Source organism: Triturus cristatus, chromosome 1_2 (assembly GCF_964204655.1).
Source record: "Triturus cristatus chromosome 1_2, aTriCri1.1, whole genome shotgun sequence".
NCBI lineage: Eukaryota > Metazoa > Chordata > Amphibia > Caudata > Salamandridae > Triturus > Triturus cristatus.
This window is the reverse complement of record NC_140580.1, coordinates 505,475,114-505,498,031: the sequence shown is the minus strand read 5'-3', so window position 1 is coordinate 505,498,031 and position 22,918 is coordinate 505,475,114. Positions and strand designations below refer to the sequence as shown.

Genomic DNA, 22,918 nt, shown 5'->3' with positions numbered 1-22,918 from the left:
TGACAGCATGTATGAGTGAATCTACAGGTAAGTGATTAGATGTGTGTATAGATCTAGGAATCCCTGAGTGAGTGTTTAGAAACTTGTATTGGTGTGTCAATGGATTCAAATATGGCACTCTGTATTTTACAGTGAATGATGAAAGGTTATACTAGAGTATGATGAGGTGTATCTGATTGTCACGTGGATGATGTCATCAGTGATGTCATTAGTGATGTCATTTGAGATGTCATCAGTGATGTCACTGACCATGTCATGAATGATGTAATATGTGACATCATCAGCAGTGGATTGTGGGCTCGCGAGATGTAGTTAGTACAACTAACTATATCGAAGGAATTTCAATGGTTTTGTAAGAGTGAAATGTCCAGCTAACTATAACACCCCTAAAACCTATGTTTTTTCCAGTGAATTTCTAAGGTTTTTTAAATGCTAATTTCATACTATATCAGGCCTGAAACCTATGTTTTTTTTCAGTGAATTTCAAAGGTTTTTTAAATGCTAATTCCTAACTATATCAGGCCTGAAACCTATGGTTTTTTCAGTGAATTTCAAAGGTTTTGTAAATGACAATTTTTAATGTATTAATTGTTATACAGATTTTTTTGACACTGATTTACTACATTTTTTTAACTATTTATTTTTAGATATTTTATTTTTTTAATTACATTATAATTACATTATACATTATAATACAAAATATACTTTCTCAGAATGAATTACTTTAGTTTAAATACTTTGCAAATAGGCAAAAGACTTTTAAGTACAGTAGTTACAGTTGTTGCAGTGGGCAACACAATTTCAAACACAATGCAACATTGAGCTCAATGTGAATTTCTAGCCAAATGCAATTAGTTACTTTATGGATTACTTTTCTAACCACTGGACTGGATCCTAGATTCAGTCCTTGGACATCTCCTGTAAACAGTTGAGTAAAAGCGTTTTGGTTACAGTAGTGATTTTTAAGGAATATTATTGTATTTTAAAAGTTGACACTTCGAATTTTTTTCACATAGAATCACCAATGTTATCCTATGGCAGAAACTTCACTTAGCAGTTAAGTAGTGTTATCGTTAGTTTTTCTTACTCAGTGGTGGATCCTGGATCCAGCACTGGTGCATCTCATGTAAACAGTTGAAAGAATGTGTTTAAGTAATACAGACGATTTTTTAGGAATATTTTTAGTTTGTGAAAATAGACAGAAACTTTTCTTCTGAAAACCACCCAATAGATTCCTATGGAAGGAAATACAAGTTACTGGTAAGTACGCTTAGAATTACTTTTCAGGGTCAGTGCTGGGCTAAAAGATGCAGCACTGGGTTCTCTCCTGATAACAGGTGAGTAAATCGGAATTCGTAGTTCGGCTGATTTTAGAGGAATATTTGTACAATGGTGAAGGAAGGGGGCGGGGCCTGAGGTGACGTGTGCAAACACGCCATGTGGCGCGTTTTAAGTTGAGGAATTAATTCCTCCTCAATCTTGAGGTCCCCTGGCGGCCAACTAGCCCACCATGTACCTCCAGTATGTACCAGGGAGCTGCGTTGCAGAGAGGTGTTCAGAGGCCACGCCCCTTTTTACAACACTCTGCAACGCAGCTCCGTGGCGCTTACTGGAGGTACCTAGTGGGCTAGTTGGCTCCCAGGGGACCTCAGGATTGAAGAGGAATTAATTCCCCAAATTAAAACGCGCCACAGGGTGTGTTTGCACACATATCACCTCAGGCCCCGCCCCTACCTTCACCACTGTGCAAACGTGCTCCGTGGCGCTTTTAAGTTGGGGGATTAAGTCCCTTTGAATCCTGAGGGTCCTTGGGGTCCAATTAGCCCACCAGGTACCTCCACTAAGCGCCACAAGGCTGCGTTGCAGAGAGGTGTAAAAAGGGGCGTGGCCTGGAGCACCTCTCTGCAACGCAGCCTTGTGGCGCTTACTGGAGGTACCTGGTGGGCTAGTTGGTCCCCAGGGGACCTCATGATTGAAGAGGAATTATTTCCCCAAATTAAAACGCGCCACAGGGTGTGTTTGCACACATATCACCTCAGGCCCCGCCCCCTACCTTCACCACTGTGCAAACGTGCTCCGTGGCGCTTTTAAGTTGGGGGATTAAGTCCCTTTGAATCCTGAGGGTCCTTGGGGTCCAACTAGCCCACCAGGTACCTCCACTAAGCGCCACAAGGCTGCGTTGCAGAGAGGTGTAAAAAGGGGCGTGGCCTGGAGCACCTCTCTGCAACGCAGCCCTGTGGCGCTTACTGGAGGTACCTGGTGGGCTAGTTGGCCCCCAGGGACCCCCAGTATTGAAGGGGAATTAATTCCCCAATTTAAAACGCGCCACAGGGCACGTATGCAGAGTGTTCTTGTGAGGGGGCGGGGCCTAGGAACGATCGCGTCTTTTTTTAAATGTATTTTTTTGAAAGGGGGCTGTGTGGCTCCCCTTTCCTCTACTTTTTTCTGGCCCTGGGGACCCCATCCCCCAGGGCCTCGCCCCCAAATTAAATTTTTTTAAAAAAAAATACGGGAAGGGGGCCGCGTGGCCCCCCTCCCGTGGCCAATTTCGGGTCCCGGGGACCCCATCCCCCGAGGCATGGCCAACTTTAAAAATATTTTTATGGAGGGGGCTGTGTAGCCGCCCTCCTCTGGCCACTTAAGGCCCCAGGGACCCCATCCCCCGGGGCCGGCCGTTGATTTATTTATTTTTTATTTATGTTTTCTTAATGGTAGAGGGGCGCCATAAGGCCCCCCACCTGGTCCACCATGGGCCCCGGGGACCCCATCCCCCGGGGCCTGGCCTCTCGTTGGGGACCGTGGGGGGTCCCCAATCCCCCCACAGTCCCAGCCTGCTCCCTGCCTCCTGCGGGAGCCGGCATTGCTTTTCCACATGGGGAGCAGCTAACATACTGCTCCCCATATGGAAAAGCAATCTGCTTTGCTTCTTTGAAGCGAGAGCAGGTTTTCCTGCTCTCGCTTCAATGAAGCAAAGCAGTTTGCAATGGCAGGGTGGGAGCCGCGAGGCTCCCGCCCTGCCATTGCAAACAGCAGTGTCCCGGGGATGGGCACCCTGGGACACTGCAGGTGCCGGCCCTGGGGGGTGGCGGTCCCCAGGGCCTGTACAAGGCTCCAGAAGGGGGGCCGCGCACCCCCCTCCAACATTTGTAAAAAGCCCTGGGGGGTGGCGGTCCCCGGGGTCCTCAGAGCCCCCCACACCCAATGATTTGTAGCCCCGGGGGGTGGCGGTCCCCGGGGCTGAGGGGGCCTGAGAGCCCCCCCACCCAATTTGTAATAAGCCCCGGGGGTGGCAGTCCCCGGGGCTGGGGGGGCCTGAGAGCCCACCGTACATAATTTAATAAAGCCCCGGGGGTGGCGGTCGCCGGGGCTGGGGGGACCTCTGGGCTCCCCTGTACATATAATCTATTGCCCCCGGGATTTGGCCCCCCGGGGGCTTAATACCAATTAATGGTTTTTTTTATCGGCAGGATGCACGGATCCAGCGCGCAGCCTCCTGGTTTTTTTCCGTTTTAAAAAAAAAGGTTTTTGGGCCTTGGGGGTCCTTGTGGGACCCCCTGAGCAGGTCTAGGGGGTCAGGGTGTTTCTACCCTGCCCCCTTTTCGCGTTCTGCGACGTTTTTTGTGGGGGTTTCTTGTGCCTCAGTTCTACCGAGGCACAAGATAGCTGCCAACATTTCCTGATTCAGAGTGTTGGCAGCCAATTAAAATACAGCTCGTGCACGGCAGGGTGCGCGCTGGTTGCGCATAGGGTGCGCGGATCCTCCGAGGCCATAGATATATATGTACTTTTAAATGTCATTTTCTCTGGAACTACTGAACGGATTTACACCATTTAAACAAAAGGCATGAGTCTGAAAAAAGGACTACATCTTTGCCAAATTTGGTGTAATTCCGTTCAGCAGTTCGGGCTGTAGCTGCGGCTAAAGGTCCTATGAGAAATTGCATGGGGAAAACGCGTTTTGGGACCCCCTTTTTTCTCGGCCCCCGCTTGACGAATCATCGTGAAACTTTCAGGATAGGAGCGGACCGAAGCTGGCCAAAAGTTTTGAAAATTTCGCGAAGATTAGTCAATCGGCGCCAAAGTTATTCCAAATAGAATGTTGCGGATTTCCTATGGAAAATAGGTCCTAACTATATATATATATATATATATATATCCCAAATTGAAAAAGCAATCCCAGTGCGCTCTCAGGAGACAAAGCCACAGACACGAAATGCAAAGGAGGGTTGTTTAATCAACCCTCCTTTGCATTTCGTGTCTGTGGCTTTGTCTCCTGAGAGCGCACTGGGATTGCTTTTTCAATTTGGGACTTTAATTACCGGCACGCTCCGCCGGAGTGTGCGCCACCTCCCCCCTGGGTCGATACAGTCGGAAGGAGCAATTTTGTGTTTATTTATATATATATATATCACTGAAAAAACCATAGGTTTCACACACGTTATATATATATAACATATATATTACCTACTGGCGGACGCCAGTAGGTAGATATAGTTAGGACCTATTATCCATAGGAAATCCGCAACATTCTATTTGGAATATCCTGAAAGTTTGACGGTGATTCGTCAAGCGGGGGCCGAGAAAAAAGGGGGTCCCAAAACGCGTTTTCCCCATGCAATTTCCCATAGGACCTTTAGCCGCAGCTACAGCCCGAACTGCTGAACGGAATTACACCAAATTTGGCAAAGATGTAGTCCTTAGTTCAGACTCATGTCTTTTGTTTAAATGGTGTAAATCCGTTCAGTAGTTCCAGAGAAAATGACATTTAAAAGTACATATATATCTACGGCCTCGGAGGATCCGCGCACCCTATGCGCACCCAACCGCGCACCCTGCCCTGCACGAGCTGTATTTTAATTGGCTGCCAACACTCTGAATCAGGAAATGTTGGCAGCTATCTTGTGCCTCGGTAGAACTGAGGCACAAGAAACCCCCACAAAAAACGTCGCAGAACGCGAAAAGGGGGCAGGGTAGAAACACCCTGACCCCCTAGACCTGCTCAGGGAGTGAAATGTCCAGCTAACTATAACATGTGTGAAACCTATGGTTTTTTAAATGAATTTGCAAGGTTTTTTAAATGCTAATTCGTAACTATAACGTGTGTGAAACCTATGGTTTTTTCCGTGAATTTGTACGGTTTTTTAAATGCTAAGTTATGTATTTATTATTTTATTTTTTTCAGGTTTTCATCACGCGCACACCGTGCGCGCGCTGTGGGCGCTCGGTGCGCTTCGCGCACCGAGCACCCACAGTTTGCAGTGCGTGCCGTGCGTGCCGTGCGTGCCATGCGCGCGCGGTGCGCGCACCTCGCGAGTTAAAAAAAAAAAAAAATGTTTTTTTCTCCCTTGGGGGTCCTTCTGTGACCCCCTGACCAAGGCTAGGGGGTCAGGAACTGTCCACTCTGCCCCCTTTTCACGTTCTCCACCTTTGTTTTTCACCCCCTCAGACTGCGAGAGACAAAATGGCAGCCGACACTGCCTGGTTTCCACCGATTCGAATGTTTACCGACATCTAACAACCAATCAGAATTGCGCTCGCGCACGGCAGGGTGCATGCACCGTGCGAGCACGGTGCGCGCGTATAGATATTGATATGCTTTTAAATGCTATTTTCACAGGAAATACTGAACAGATTTACACCAGACCTGCAAAAGGCACTTCCTTGACCTTATGGCTACCTCTCTGCCAAATTTCACGTAATTCTGTTCAGCCGTTCGGGCTGTAGCTGCGACTAAAGGCCCTATGGAAATGCATGGGGAAAACGCGTTTTGGGACCCCCCCTTTTTCTCGGCCCCCGCTTGACGAATCACCCCGAGACTTTCAGGGTAGGAGCTGAACGGAGCGCCCCATTTGTTTTGAAAATTTCGCAAGGATTCGTCAACCGGCGCAAAAGTTATTCTAAATAGAATTTTGAGATTTCGTATGTAAACTAGGTTGTAACTATAACTATCTACTGGCGACCGCCAGTAGATAATATATATATATATATATATATATATATATATATATATATATATATATATACACACATACATACATACACAAGGAGTTGAAATCTCATTATCCAAGCTGAAATCAATATTTTCAGAAGGTATTTTGATCATAGCTGGAGATTCCAACCTGAAATGTAATCCGACAAAAGTGGATGAAGCATTAAATGATCTTCATGAAAGTATAATATCCCTAATGCAATGTACCTGATAGTTCCATATTCAATGAATCGAGTAATATGTGTGACCAGTGGCGGCTGGTGCATGTGTGGCAGGCGGGCAGGGCCACACATGCACACAAATATACTCACACTCATGCATTCCTAAACGTGCATACCAGCGGCAGCTGGCATGGATCGGGGGTGGTGGGCAAGGGGGGGTCCACCTGAAACACGGGTGGAGAACATGCTAAGGACGCATGACTGTTTGGCAACCCGGAACGGCCAACTAAATATTCATACGCCCTTACAGTGTGTCCACCACTTCTCCCCCTGCTCCTGTGTGAGCAGCCCAGCCCATCCGCAAAGCTTCAGCAGCAGGAAAAAATAAAAGATAATTACATTATGCTATTATCATTTTATTTTTCTCTTTTTCCTTTTTACACTGCTGAAAAGCAGTGGGGCGACGCTCCTCTGCCTTAGCGGAAGAGCCTTCACTGGTGCCCACACACACACACCCATTCGCAACACTTGCAACAAATTCATATAGGTATACATACAAAATGCACTCACCAAACATTCAAAAAGGTAGTGATCATTGGGTATTACAGGGAAGACTTGTTAAAAAACTACTAATATTAGAAACAGACTATCCAAAAAGATTAAAAACGCAAATTCCCCCAAGGCGACTTCAGATTCTTGCTGAATTTCAACTGGCTTTTGAACCATGCAATAGTCACAGATAGTATGTTGAGGAATAATCACTCCTTAAATTTATTACAGGGGTGTTTGGCCAAGAGTGTAGAGAATACAAGGAATCACTTTGGAAAATAAAGCATTCACTTAGTAGAGGCTTAAGGGTCATCCATTCAGAGCAAATAAAAGGTTGTAAATTCAGAGTAAGAAACTTGTTAGAAACAAGAAAGAGGCCTTGTATAACAAAAATGTTTGAGGTATTACTGATGAGAACACAAAAAACATTTCGGGGTGTTGGTTAGCAATGTATTTGATGTAACTGCTGTGACACCAGCCCATATGATAGCTGAGGATGAACGGGTATGACATGAATGGGGAGAGGATGTAGCCTTACGGCTAGAGCAGTCGACCTCGAAGCAGGGGAACCAGGTTCGAGTCTCGGCAGGGACGCTCAACATCCTGTGATTTAGGGCACATCACTTAATTTCCCTCTGCCTAACTAAAATGAATGTGTCCATCTGTAACGAAACTGGTGCTCATGTAAAGCGCTCTGATATCTTCGGGTTGAGTTTGCGCTATATAAAACTCTAAAACTTTATCCATTTTATGCAAACTTTATGGAATGTTGAGAAAGGGCGAACCATTTAAGCAAAGTAGTTTATATGGTTTGCCCTCTCTCAAGGTTCCGGAAAATTTGCATTAAATGGATTATGGATTAAGATATAATAAACCTGTTCTCACCAAAACGTAGAAAAGAAATAATAATAGCCCTCAAATTAAGTTGAACTGCTGTACCCAACAACATACCAGCAATCCCAATAAAAACTAATATTGATTGATGGGTAGCAAACTTAAGCTTTTATTTCAGTGGTTTGCAAAATTATTATTAAAGGAAGGTGACTAGAGAACTCCAGCAAAATATAGGCTAATCAGATCTTAAAATGTTTGTGAGAAGATCTCCTCTAAAATTCTTCTTCTCAACCTTAAAGATTGGGTCTTGGATGATAACCTCTTGTCTTTAGAATAGCGGTTATTGCAGGCAGGCCTCTCCACAATTGACCACTGCTTTGCCTTGTGAGCTACTTTTAAAAAGTCCATTGAGTTAAATCAGAGGCTGTGTTGTATCTTCATGGTCTTCCGCATTGCATTTGAAATAGTAGAGGAAAATGATGTGGTAAATTGTTACCCTGGAATGCACCAAGAGGACTATTGACTTTAATTTTAAGCATTGCATAAGTCAAACTGGACTTGTGTGGAAATAGATCCTTCTGGTTGCTTCACCGAAAAGATGTACATTTGCAATGAACTGTACCAAAGGGTGTGTTTTAGCGCTGATCCTTTTTTTCTGTATACACTATGGATTTACAGAGTTGTTGAACTAATTCAAATTCCTTATCACTAAAAATGGGGTCAATTCACATGCCTTGTATTGACGATCTTCTTATATAAAACAAAGGGGTTTTCAAAAGAAACGTGATTTTTTTAGCAAGGTTTTGTTAGAATAATGTTTTGATGATAAATAAGGAAAAAATAAAAGTGTTAGGGCCAGATGTGCGACCGTTTTTAGCAGTTGCAAACGAAGAACCGGGCCATTTGCCACCATTAAGACAGCTTTTAGCATTTACCAACCTTAATTTGCGAGTCAGTAACCTATTACCGACTCGCAAAATAGGGTTTGCAAGTCGGTATTAGGAAGGGGCGTGCCAAGGATGTCCCTTCCTAATAGCGAGTCTCAGGTGCATGTATGAATGTTTTGCAAACGCAATGCAGTTGTAAAACATTCATATTTGACCAATTCCATTTGTAAATGGGAAGGGGTTCCAAAGGGACCCCTTCCCAATTGTGAATGTGGGCACCAACATTTTTTAAGAGCAGGCAGCAGTCCCATGGGCCACTGCCTATTCTTAAAAAAATGAAAAGGTAGCTTTTCATTTTTATTTTTGAAATGCATTTGATGGCGGAAATTTGATATCTCCACATTGCTTTTTGCAACCTGTCCTGTCACATGCCATAAGTCCACCCACACAAGAGGGGTACCGTTTCTATCAGGAGAAGTGTGGAAATACAGTACAGAATAGTAGAACATTTGTAAATGTCTATTGAATTTCTCTCCATCCTGGGCTTCCAAATGTAAGCCAGTGTTCATGAAAGGACACATTTTGCTAAATGCTCTTTGAAGCACGTCGTAGTATGAATAACCCCAAATTCAGAACTATACAAATCACCACTATTCCTAAACTCAATATATTGGGTACGTTTAAAAAATGCATAGATTTTCTTCATACCCATTTTTCATTCATTAGATTTTACCATATGAATTAAGCATGGTTGTTGTACAATGAAGTTTCATTATAAGCTGCAGCTCAGTTGTTGGCTCTGAGTGTTATTGCTTGCTTTTGGACAACCACAAACACTCAGCATCCCTGCAACCATAAGCATCTGACGGATGTAAAAGTATATTACTTGTGTAAATCAACCATTGGGGCAAACTAGTAGAGATGAAAACATTATCACTTACATGTATTTTTCCAACATGTTTTCGTTATTTTTTTATTTCAACAATAATTTCTTTGGGAAAACCATGAATGATCCACAGAAATTACACCATGCTGAATTCAGAATGTTGTCTACTTTTCACAAATGTAAATCTTTCTGGGTTCACACATGAGTTTTAATCCTGTTTCCACGACAAAGTTCAAGTAGGTAGAAACCGCATAAAAATATGAAGAATGACCTCCAAATTAAAAAAGCAAAAACTGTGGTAAAGAATTTGTTTTTATTTTACAACTTTGCTTGTTGCTGAAACTGGTAAGAGAAGATGGTGATGGTAGCAAAGCCAGCCTTATTTTGATGCCTTGGCGTCTGCCTTCCAAACTGGGTGAAAGGATATTAATGCTATCATAGAGAGTGGTTGCCCTGTAAAGGTCTGCCTAAACCACCTATAAGTTTCCAGGAAAGAGAAGCACAGCAGGGCTACTTATGTTATGCCGGTTCCCACAAGTGAAGTGCCTAAGATATATCGGGAGTCCCACCATCCTTTACTGGTGCCAAAGGGAACACATGCTCACAACAAATGTGAAATCGTTTTTATTTTCATCATGACATAACCAGAGTGCAAGAGATTTTTCCTTAGCAGTGTTATGCCTGTACTGGCAGACGTTGCCTCTAATGGACTGGACTTGCATAGTTCCCCAAAGGAGAGAACTTCAAACCACAGAACATGGAAACATCCCTGAGTAGGTGTTTTAATCATTCAGGCCTCTTATCTGACATCTCCCTAACCCACTCCCACTGCTTTTCTGGGACCCGCTGGAGAACAGTTACACCCTCCTTCCGAGTTAAAGGTAAATTTAGCTAGAAATACCTTGCCTGGCAAAAACTGGTAAACCATCATGAATAGGGAAACCTGCAATGACTTTTGAGTTTTCAAAGTTGAAGTGCACTACATGGTTGTATAACACCTATACTGCATTTATGCACACATTGGAGGAAGTCTCAAAAGCTGATGTGCCTTAGAATATGTAGACTGATGGCTGTGCTGACCACTGTACCTTAGACCTAAGTGCCAGGACATGCAGCAAGTTCTTATCCCTCACACAGTCACATCTGTATGTCTCATGGGGGCACATGCATCATTGTTTTTTGGGGTCGCAAAGGGTCAGATTAGCAGAATCTGCCCCTTTGCGATCGCAATTTTTGCATTTGGGATGCTTCATCCCAAATGCAAAAATTACTAATTAAGTAATCGCAAAATTAGCGATTACTTAAATTGCGATTGCATTTAGGGAATCACAAATTGCGATTCCCTAAATGCAATGCAACAAAAAAAAAAGAATTTGCGATTTTGCTTTTAAGAAACGCAAATTACCATCAACTTAAAGTTGATGGTAATTTGCGAAAACTTTGACAATGCATAATTGTGCAGTTCTCAAAGTTTTATGTTGCACACACACATGCCCTTGGGGCATGTGTGTGTGCAACATGTTTTTAATTGCTCTTTCAGGGGTGCATCAGGGTATCCTTTTGGCATCCTTGCACCCTAGAAATTGCATGCGCAATTTGCGAGTACCTATTTGGTACTCGCAAATTGCTCATGCAATTCCCATTGATTCTAGAGGCCCATAGAAATGAATGGGAAGCCATTCCTTATTTGCGATTCTAAATTTGCGAGGCGCAAATAAGGAATGTGTAGGAAATGCAATTTTTTTTGCGATTCCTACATGCATAAAGAGTTGTGATTCCTAAATTGAGATTTCTTAAAAATCGCAATTTAGGAATTGTAATTCCTAAGTTTGATGCATGTGGCCCTTGGTGCTTCCTTGCATCACATTACTGCTTCTTGAACCTCTGCATATTCTGACAGCTGGCTGTGTTGCAGACTGCTCCACACGCTGCAGTTCTCCCACCTGCAGCCTTTTCTAGCTAATTGTGAATTACTCCACATGTAAGTGGTCTATGCTATGTACCTGTGAGCCCCCTCCGTATGCCTGCTTGCTATTTCTTTGCTATCATATGCACCAGCTGTCTCATTTACATTCTGAACAGCTGCCAATCCGCTGGATCTCAGGAATAGCCTGTAGCCAATGCGACCTCAATTCCTTTGATGAAGAATTGATGTTCTTGGCATAGGACAAAATAAATGAGGAGGAATGACTCTTTGTTAGCCTGATAGCAAAGGTCACCACTCGAGCTCAAGATAATCTGTGCAACTCCATTGGCATAAAAGGAAATGCCATGGCTGAATTCCCTGTAGGCATTTACCTTAAGTGACTTGTCCTTATGTAGGGAGTAAAGCACCAAGGGGTGTTCTATGTCACAGAAGGAGGAAGAGGAGGAATTCCCCAAGTCCCACTTTATTGTCCTTTGGACATTGGGATAACTAGCATGGTCGTTGGTATGGATATTATGTGGAGCTACTGCATCTGGTTCAGAAGGTGAGCCTTCCAATCCTTTAATATCAGAAACTACAATGTGTGCATGTACTACCAAATGAGCACATGCATCGACACTCACCCTCTCTCTCCTGCCTATGGTAAACCTTAATCCATCTCACATGATCATGACAAGGAGAAGTTGAAGTACAAGGAAGACAATGACAGAGGACTTTCCTTTATCACTCTGTATAATCACAATTCCCAGGACTCTCTCCATCTGTATCATACAGGCCCAGGTGATGTGAGGATGACAATACTTCTGATTAGGCTCCACATTGCTCTGGCACTTATGGACCTCTTCACCCTCTTTGAGAGCACAGGAAGCATCCAATCTATGTCCTTTTGCCCAGCAGCATTTAGGAACATTATGCTACAGAAACGAATTGTGTTACCAGCATCTTCACAACTCCCAACAAACTGGAGACAGCAAGGCTTGCAGATGAAAGTATTACAGTCTTTAATATGATATGATTCAGGCCCACTATATAGTCCCCACAAAACACAAGGAGATGTAAATGAGGAGCAGTGCTACAGTAGATAATATTAGCCAGGGAAAGGAATTAGTGGATGATACGGATATGATTCTCCAGGGACAGAGCAATATTATTGTATTGTGATTATATTGTTGGAAAGCCAGCTGAACACCATGTTGTAGTTGATGATTTACCTAGCCAGACACACTAATCCCAGTGGCAGAGGAGCTGCCCCAGAACCTGTTTTCCGTGACCACCAGGGAAATTTTACTCATTCCCTTGGCCACAGCTCTGGGGTGGGCACAGGGAGTTCTGGACAGGGGAAGAAAGCTTCTGCCATCTTGGTTTTGGGTAGAGAGGGTTACTGTGGGATAGTTTACAGTAAGTACACACAGTAAGTGCTGCAGATGTGGTTAGGGTCACCCCTGGGTAAATTTACCCCATTGGTTAGGTAGTGGCCAGGACTTTCACCTGCCCAGAGACTGGCACTTCTACCCGTACCCTCCTCATAGCACTCCTGGAACTGTGGAAAGCACCTGTACCCAGGACCAAGAAGAGAGCTGCAAGAGTCAGTTGGCTGACCTCCTTTTAAGCTCCAGGGACTCAGAATCTTCCAGAAGCTCACTTTTCTGAAGAACCCAGCTAACAAGGTTCAGCTGGACCCTGCGGATGGCTTCTACTGGAGAGAGTTGTGACCCAAGGTGCTGTTCCAGAGCTCCTGGAACCCTTGACTGGTGTCAAAGTGTGCTTATCTTGCTCAAACTGCAAAAGCTGGGACTTTTTGCCCGCATTTCCTATCAAGAACTGGCGGAAGACTGGGACCACCGTCAAGCCAAAGCTGTTGGCATCTAATCACTAGTCAGATCTGATCTGCTGGTCTGCCACACTGAAGGAGATCTGACTTCAGAACAGTTTCTCAGTCGTAACGTAGAAGACATCACTAAGAGTGACGCCGAGTCGAATTCGATTAATGTCGAGAACTTCCCAGGCATGGACGCCAGCTTTCGCCTGCTCAGAGCTTTTCCGTCTTCGTCGATAACTGCGCTGGGACCTGCTGTTGTTGAACCCTGACTCGGACGCAGCTTGCATCTTGCCCTGCCGACGACTTGTCGATGCTACCTTTTCTCCAGAAAACTTTCTAAGTCAGAAGGAAACTGTTTGACCGGGACCAACCTGGTCCTGGTATCCAACTCGCACTCTATCGTAGTCGGCCTTAAACCTTACCTAACCTTACCTGTCCAGCATGACTAATTGCTCGAATTTGGCAATTTGCACTTTTAGACACTTTAAAACTTTAGAAATTCATATCTCTGGTTCTCCTTTTTGGATTTTTCTCGTTTTGGTATCCTTTTGTTCATTAAAATGTTGTCTATATTTATAAATTATAGTGGGATTTTTATTGTGTTATGTTGTTGACTTTTCATCTTTTTGGTACTTTTAAGTGCTTCACATATTTTCTTAAGTTAAGCCTGTCTGCTCCAAGCCATAGATATCATGGATTGAGCTCAGGTTTAAATTACTGAAAATGTTACTGGAACTTACAGGAATTGCGACATTATTAATTGTGGTTGACTATTATCCATCCCAACTAACAAACCACTTTCTCACAAGGACCCTTTACAAGGAAGTTTATTCTGTCGCCTGACCATGCCTTACAACCAATCCTAAGACCTCCAGTAAGCCTGCGCATGAAGCACAACATCTCCAGACTGGAAATAAGGAAATGCATGAAGGACAAGTTGAGACACAAGTAATTTGCTTGAAATGATTTTACAATCTGGAATGCCCTACCTGTACAGATTCACCAGACGTCATCATTTTGCTTCTGAAAAAAGCAAAACACCAAACTCCCAAAGAAACACCTCATCAGATGGTACCCAGATGCTGAGCTACCATGATGAATCCCAACTTCTATTACTTCTTCAAACACCCCCTGTTTCACATATGGCTCTGCCTTCTCCTTGCTGCCCTCACTGTTTCTGTTATTAACGCTATGTCCAGCAGCGGCCTGTACAGGTAATAGCAGTGGGGCCAGGTGGGGGGATTCAGACAGACAACGACGGAAAATTAATTATTTATTTTATTTTCCCTCGTGGTCATCTGTCGAATCTCCCCCAACCAGGTCCCACCACTCTTACCTGCACAGGCCGCTCCTGGTTATGTCAGCACTCCACATCCACCATGAGCTCCCTACTGTAGAAATACAATTGCGTACAAACCTCCTCAGCTTTATAGATAGTTATGGTTAAACTGTGTCTAAAACGTTTTTATGTACTTACATACTTCTTTAATAATTTTCTGTGTGAGACACCACTAAAGTGACCTTATTGTTATCCATTATTCTGTAAAATAGTGTTACATTCAGGCTATACTTTTTTCCTTTTACCAGTTATGGCATGCAATCAGTACTGGGTCTCAATCTAAGTTTACTTTTCCATCATAAAATACGGAAACTGAAAACTACTAAGCATGTGGGCATTAGGAAGCTAACCATCTGAGTTTTACATCACTTGTGATTTGCAATAAGTTTGCTAATGCAATGGGACAGTTGATTTTAACGTACCACCTAATGTTTCTCCTGATTAGGCACTGCCACCTGTACATCTCCAAGGACTATTTGAAGCAGCGAATAAGGAAGAGAACAGAGAGAAAAATCGGTACCCAAATATCCTACCTTGTAAGTTTTAATAAAAGCTGTTACTTGGCTTCCATCTGAATGTTCAAATTATCTAGTGGTTAAATGTTTTCATATAAAACTATTGAAATGCCTAATTAGAAAACTGCCATTTTGAGTTCTCCTGGGAAAGAAAGGCACTCGGTGTCAAGAAACCTTTAGCTGATCTCCAACAATACCCTTTAAAGGAAAGCTCCACAAACGTAAGACAAGGTCTTTTTAAAGTATGCTGATCTCCAGCAAAACCCTTGTCAGGAAAGCTTCACAAACATAAAACAAGTTCTTTTTAAACTATATGTTTTGACCTACATGTCAAATGAAAGACCTACTTTTTAGAAGGTATGTAGTGAGGGAGCCCAAGGACTCCCCAGGATGGATTCTATATTAATATACACAAACTTACAAATCTCACCGCAGAGAATCCTTGTGGCTCTGGAGAGGTCGACTGACCTTTTCTACCGTATACGAATTAATGACATTTAGATTTTGAAATCAGTCAATGATGAGAGGGCTATGGAACTTTCAAAACCTTTATTTATCTCAAGGTTTAGTATCTTTGTCTCTTTATTTAGATTAGAAAGTTTACAAAAATATAAAATAGAATTTATTAAGTCAGCATTAGAAAAATATACATAGTGTTCCATAAAGAAACTCCGTAAACTAACTAAAGGACTAAATAAAACCCATGAGAGTTCCTCTGGAGAAGAGCAAATCAGAAATAAACTCCTCATAAAGAGTAGTACTGGAAACTCAGCCAAGTTTCCTACAGCTGCAGTAACATCTGTAAATAAGAATGTGATCTTTGCCTTTGTGTTGATCACCAAAAATCCAAGTGTAGTCACCTTAGAGGAATAGCTGAAGAAATCAACTATCCATAAAGAAGAGTTTCCGAATAAGGAGAGATCCAGCAACAAGACCACTGGAATAGGGGTCTGAGTCTAAGTCGGAGAAATCTGAGAATCTCTGTCTATATACCCAGGAACGCTCATTATTTTAGATTCATTCTTTCGTAACATTTCAGTCAGCGGCAGCTCCTCCGCTATGGTGGAGGAGTGTCACCCCATCCCCTGCCAGCACATTTAAAAGTGTGAAAAATAAAACGATAATAAAACAGGTTTAATATCTGTTTTATTATTATTTTATTTTTCCTTGTGCTGAGGATTGGTGGCGTGGCCAGGATGGTGACTGGCTGGGTCGGGAGTCCTGCGCGCTGCCTTTACTGGGCATGTGGGTTTGGCCGGCCGTCTCAAGCTGGCCAAACCCACATGCGCAGTGACCTGCTCTCCAACCCCATCCCTGCTGGGGTTGGAGAGAGCAGGCACAGGCTTCCAGTCTGTCCTGGAGTGCAAATCATGATGAGAGCAGCTCCAGAATTGGTCGCAGGGCAGACTGGGATAGGAGCCTGTGTCTGCCTGGCAGTGGAAAGGAGAGTTCAGCAGAAGAACACAATGCAACACGGTCATGGAAGGCGCAGGTAAGTTTTTTTGTTTTTTTTTAAATCAATTTGTCTCCGTGGTCCCCCATTTACAACTATTTTAAACATTATGCATTTATTTTTCTACTAATCATTTCCTACATAAACATTTCTACAACATTTAAAGCATTTTAAGTGCAATTCTAGAAAGGTGAGTAAGTTGGTTTTCAAAATTTGTGGTCATTTCTCCCAGTGGAGTGCAAAGGTAAGCAATTCAGAAAATAATACAGTAAAGGGTTAAAGAATGTAATGTTGAAAGCAAGGGTCCAATGTACAAAATTTCCATTTTGCGCAAAGAGGTCCCAAATTGTGCACAGACTTTCTGCAAATAAAAAGGTATTTTGTGAACAGAACTATGTACTAATATGTTGGTTCACAAAATTCTGAATCATAGTGGATCGTAAGGGAAACTAACTTATCAACATTCCCAAGATAGCTCTTAAGTTCCGGCTCACTATGATTGGATGTCATTACAGTAAAGGTGGCCTGCTGGGATCAGCAGACCGCTATGTATGTAATCGTATTTTAAATAAAGTACATTTGTTTTAAATGCACCCAAATTTCCTTAAGGGAAACAGGGCTGAATTTAAAAAGAAAAGATTTTTTTTATTTTTTGGGTTGGATGTGGTCCATGGACCACTGCCTACACCTGTACAACTTTTATTTAACATTTACAAAGAGAAAGGTGTCCCAAGGGGTCCCATTCCCGTTTCTGAGTGAGTCAACACCTGTCAGATGCCAGTAAAATTTTAATGTTTTGTTACAAGATTTAGGTCGCAACACATTGATAAATACCTTAATAATTTGCTGTTCGGAAAGGACGTCTTAAACAACCCCCTTCCAAATACGAATTCATTAATGTGTTACCGTATCAGAAAATGGGTTTAGTACATAGCAAAAAGCAATTTTCTGGTTGCAAATCCTGTGATTTTAAAAATTGTAGACTTTGCGACTGGAAAAAGGCTTTGAACATCAGGCCCTGGATTCACGACAATGTAAAACAAATTAAACAAAAAAGAGAACATTTTGGGAAACTATAAAATAAGCATAAATGGAGTAAACAAGTTTTTGATAATTTCAACAATGCTAAGCTGTATCGTAGAAGTCAGTGGGAAAGAAGTCAAATCTTTGGAAAGTGATGGAAATATCAGGAAAGTGTCTAAATATTGCTGTGGGCCACTTTAGTTGGACCAGGACAAATAGTGGCTTGACTTGCAAGTGCACGGTATTGTATAGTTCATGGTTAGTCCTGCGAACAAAGTTACCTTTGGACTTGGACATTTTTTTAAGATAGCCTCACGATATTAATTGGAATGATTTTGAGGTTCTGGTGAAGAGAGTAGGAGAACAGACATACGGTTCTGTCATTGGCATGATTTTATCGGATTCTTATTGTGCATTCTGGTTTATCAGAAGTATTCAATAACAATTTTTGCGACCCAATGCAAACGACCATTAATCAAGGTATGGAAATTCTATATTTTGAAAACTTGCATTTTAAGAAATAAATAAATGTTCAGAATAATTTTATTTTGTGTAGTAATGGACTGAATTGTTTACATCTGTATTGTTTTTGATCACTGAAAAAAAGGGCATAGCCACAACTTACATTTCGCACATACGTTTAAGGACTAGTATTTTGGTAGTTTCATCTCTTGTTTACTTGGTGTTAGGAATCTTCCTGGAGTGGCATGATGTGATTAGGAATCTACCTACAGGGGTCTGATGCTATTTCAAGTTAATATCTTATAAAGAGTACACATGAAAATAAAATTCCACGCGTGCTCTGAATCTCTGATGAATTTTCTTGATAATGACTTGGGGAAGAAGGGTGTGTAAACATTAAGAGGAAATGTATACATTCTTATGTTCCTTAAGGTTGATGTTTTCCCGTTTTTCACTTGTATCAACATTGCCCTTGTTTAATATGTATCATGTTACTGTTTCACCTGTGAGAATTATGAACCACTTCTATTACAGAAATTATTTCACTGGGCACTGGCTATTTTTTCGTTTCTCTGCCTTTACAGTACTCATATTATTTCTTGCCATTTGACAGCAGATCAATAAAGATGTATGAAAGTAAAACTATGAGATCTTGCATTAAACCAGAGCTCTTCTGAAACAAATAGGTAGCAGTGGGACTAATAGCTGCTATTACCCTCATAACTTGACTTTGTTCTTTACAGATGACCATTCCAGGGTGTTGCTGAGCCAGATAGATGGAGTTGCATGTTCAGACTACATCAATGCATCATACATAGATGTAAGCATAACCTTTTTCAGTTACTATCTTCTTTAACCTTGGAATGGTTTCTGCTGTAGGTATAACAAATATGTATGTATTCTAATTTAGATCCTAAGCATGATATATATATATTGGTGGTGTGTACCGGAGTGTATGAATGTGTTTTCAATGTCTGATTTTGGTGGTAGTCGAGGTAGACCACTACAATTTACTTGATTCAACATTCTCCAAACCTCCATGAATGGAATAATAAGTGTCAATACAGGTACTTTAATTAAATCTAGCTCCAATGTATATGATCAGTGCCGTGACCTCAGTTTACTGCTCCTCTTCATGCTGCATAAGGCCAGTAAGCTGAATGATGTCAATCGTTGTGACAGTAAATTACAATAAAGCAAGACTATAATTACTGTCTGGTGAGGGCACACACTTTTGGTTTGACAGATCAACCAGCATAGAACATTTTAAGAAAGTCAATTATTAATTACGGAATGTTTGCCAACATCATATTAATGTTGTCATCTCCACGTGAATGTTAATCTGAAGCAAATGGACATGTTAAAATAAATAAAATATTGAACGTCATAATTTAACATACTTACTTTAGTTTAAAGCTAAAAAGAAATTGTTATAATATACTACAATTTGTGAATGGAAGAAGCTGACATTTACGGCAGAGCTTGCTTCATTCATACCTAATAGGATCAGAAGCAGAAGTTGTTGAATAATTGGTGTTTGGTAATATCCTTTGTAACATCTTGTGGGAAGCTCACAGTGTTGAATTCACTACTCTTAAGTTATTCAGGGGTGTTTGTTGTTAAAGCACTGTGAACTATATTTAGCTTGGAATAATTTCCTATATCAGAATTCTTCAGCCAAAGTGTAATAAAAGACTGTAAGAACACTGTACTCCACCAACATCTTCTAAAACTAAGTGTAAGAACCCTCATACTGCCTCTTTAGATGCTCAAGCAAAAAGAAGAACTACTGCAGATAATATAGATAATATCAAATTCAAAACAGTGCCTATAAGAAATTAGATGTTAAACTTAGATGTTTGAGGAAGAGGAAATTAAAGTAAAAAATACTAAAGGCATTGTCATTAGAACAAAAGTTATTGTTAAAAAGGTTTTTATGGTAAGAAATTGAATCATTGAAGCTGTGTATTTTTTGGGCCTGAGTGGTAGGGAGAAAGTATTGCCTTTCTTATCTAGGCACCTAATACCAGAAATTCTAAAAGCATTGAAGTTAATAATGCAAATGAAAATCCAGCAAAGTCTCTTCAAAAACAAAGAAAACATAGGCAATCATACAATTTTATGGTATCAATATGAAAGGCTTATTTATTAACCTGTATTCCTTCTTTGATTGTTAATTGAGCTAAACACTGAACTCAGTGAGATCTCACTAGAGACTGTTAAAAGAAACAAATTCAACAGCATGCTAGCAAACGTTAAAGGTACTAATTTACAATTATGGACTATTTTACCCTGCAATGATGTGAATAACAATGGACTACTTTACCTAATATTTACAACGTGGCTAACTGTAAGGTATATCTACAAAGCAGTCAGGGAAAGCAGATGGAACTTTCATTTGACCATTTGTGAGAGTTATATGGTTCTTCTACACATTTATTCGTTTGGCGATGAAATAAATTGTGGTCTGTCCAGTCTAAACTTGTATTGTTGGTAATTAACACTAAATGAAAATTGGATTATCAGTTCTCAAATCATTGGGTTGCTTTTTTGGGAAGAGATTTATTTGTTAATCCAATTAACATGAAAAGAAAGTTCTTGAAATTCCTCTATTTTTGAAACTTATAAAATATTATTTAAATGTCACAACTCATACTGATCCTTGTTAACATTATTTTCCTTTTGAAATCCTGTTAAAAACGGATGCACTGTACTTGTATATCTGTTTTAATTTTCATGCTTGATAATCTTTGCTTTTATATGCACACTATATTTATGTGATATGATACTATTAAAAGGAATGGTAAACACTTTTAAACAATCTTATCAACAAATAATTTTTAGCGTATTCACTAAAATGAACTTTGTCCTATTACAATATTTCGAGTAAAAATATTTTCAACCAAATAAAAATCTCAAATTACACCAAAGCATATCTTTCTCAGATTTATCGTGAAGGCAGTCATACAATTTCATGTCAGTCATACCGAAATTCAACAGCACTATAATGTTAGCATTTCATCTGTTGTGCATGTGCAAAGGCTGCCACACAAAGTAATTCCTTCAGCATGACAAGAGGGAGGAGACAGCCTATGTAAAATGTCCTGTTAGTTTTTAGGTAAAGAGCAAGTCTGACACCTGGCATGCACGGATAGGAGATGATAGGTGCAAATGTAATGACTAATGTGGACTTGTAAATGTATCATGAGGGTTTTTAGCTAACTTTTTTTTAAAAATAACCAGTGTCAAATGGATCACTTTTAGGACATTAGGCCAAGCATTGGTAGGATTTGAACATTTTCCCAACTGCACCCACCACAACCGTAATCCAGGGGTGCAGGACCTCAGCAATGTGAGACAAGGGCAGATACATCTTGCAAATTTATCCATCCAATTTGCGAAGTGTAATCTCAAAATGTCCTGGTGTCTTGCTATGGGGGGGGTTAAAGTTGCATCCCCTTCCTACTTCAAACTTTGCCACTCCCCCACAACATGTCTACTGTTGGGAATGGAAAGGTCCCTAACAGCTTTAGAACAGTGTGCTGCGCTTCTCAGAAATAGAGCTAAGTTGTGCTTTTAATCATAAAGGAATATACATTTTATCATTTGTGCCAGGAACTGCTAAATCCATACACCAGCAGTGACAGTGTCAAACACGGGAAATGTTAGCCTCTCAGCCAAGAGCAGCGCTTATCAGCATCTCCATTGAGGCAAAGGCCATCAATAGTGAGTCACAAAAAGGTCCCTGTCCCTGCTGGGATCCTCTTAAATCATTAAGCTGAAAATAATGGCATATTAGACCTTGAAGATAACCTCCCCTAAAACACACGCACACACACACACATAGAAACACACAGGTGCACACCCGTAGGCACACAGAGATGCACACGGATACATATGGAAATGCACACAAGTCCAGATGCACTGTGCTAGTGACTTTGACACCTTGACTTCCTCGTGGCTCATCTACCAGATTGTGAGTAAGATCGGTTTGTGGCTAAAGGTTTCCTCTGAGCAAAGCTAAAAGTTCATATCCGCTGTTTACTGTGCTTGAATCCTGCCAATTGACTCTGGCAAGACCTACCATGGTCTCGTGCTGTGGAGCATAAACTCCGGGTGCCTCCCCTGTGTGTGTGTATTTTGGCATCTTAGAAGAACACAACTGCTTCTTGCACTTTAAGCTTTAGAGCTAGCTATTGTTTGCCATGATGCACTGGACGGGTGGGCCTGGTTACAGAGAAGATAGACGAATCCTCTAAAACTGGCTCTTTTCCCACCTCTTTAACATGCAGCCAGGGTATGCTGGCGTGCGGTGTCCCAGTTTCACCTCATACGTCCTCTTACACATTATTAGACATTTATTGATTTCTGGATATTTCTAAAGCTTGGACCTAGGATGGAATTAAACAGTGCTACACATGGAACTTCAGTTACATGCTGCTAGGTGCTGTTACAGATGCATGCCCCCTGGCTGCAGTTTAAGTGGGTTTTTCTATTGAATTCTGTACATACAGACCCACTGTCACAAAAGAATAGACAGAAATATATAGCTGCATTTATCTGTCACATTTAGAAATATGTTTTAGCTGAACCCATCCACACCCCCCCCCCACTACTCATTTACTGAATGTGCACTTAGATATGTAACCTTTTGTGTGGAGAAGCCATTAAAACAAGTATTCGCTGTTAAACTGTATCATTGCCCAACTGTCTGAAGCTGTTGACCGATATTTAAATTTAACTCAGACATTCTTCTTTTCAGGGATACAGAGAAAAGAATAAGTTTATTGCAGCTCAAGGTAACGTATTGTTAAGAAAATGTTTATGTCTAACTGCTTTTAAGTTTAAAATACACCCATTCATAATTTGAAGGTTACTCTAAAGCTCCTACTATTTTCATTCTTACTTTTTATATTGCAAAAGGATAGGGACATCCTTATTATCGAATAATAAACAGACACAAAGTCCACTCATGGATTTAAACAAATGCATTCTTTCATGTTAGGCAAATTATGAGCTTGCAGTGTGAAATTAATCATGTCTAGACACAAATCATTTTACTTGTGTCTGCTGT

General features: G+C 41.4%; 1 protein-coding gene across 3 annotated transcripts in view; it reads left to right on the top strand.

Annotated features, from left to right (window-relative positions):
* The window catches only part of PTPRE (protein tyrosine phosphatase receptor type E), an 895,414-nt gene that overhangs the window by 695,049 nt on the left and 177,447 nt on the right, over positions 1-22,918 (top strand). For all 3 annotated transcript variants that reach the window (XM_085606227.1, XM_085606229.1, XM_085606228.1), the window contains 3 exons: positions 14,837-14,927; positions 18,588-18,664; positions 22,607-22,643. In XM_085606227.1, coding sequence (XP_085462353.1) covers positions 14,837-14,927; positions 18,588-18,664; positions 22,607-22,643 — 205 coding nt within the window. The remainder of the gene's footprint in view (positions 1-14,836; positions 14,928-18,587; positions 18,665-22,606; positions 22,644-22,918) is intronic.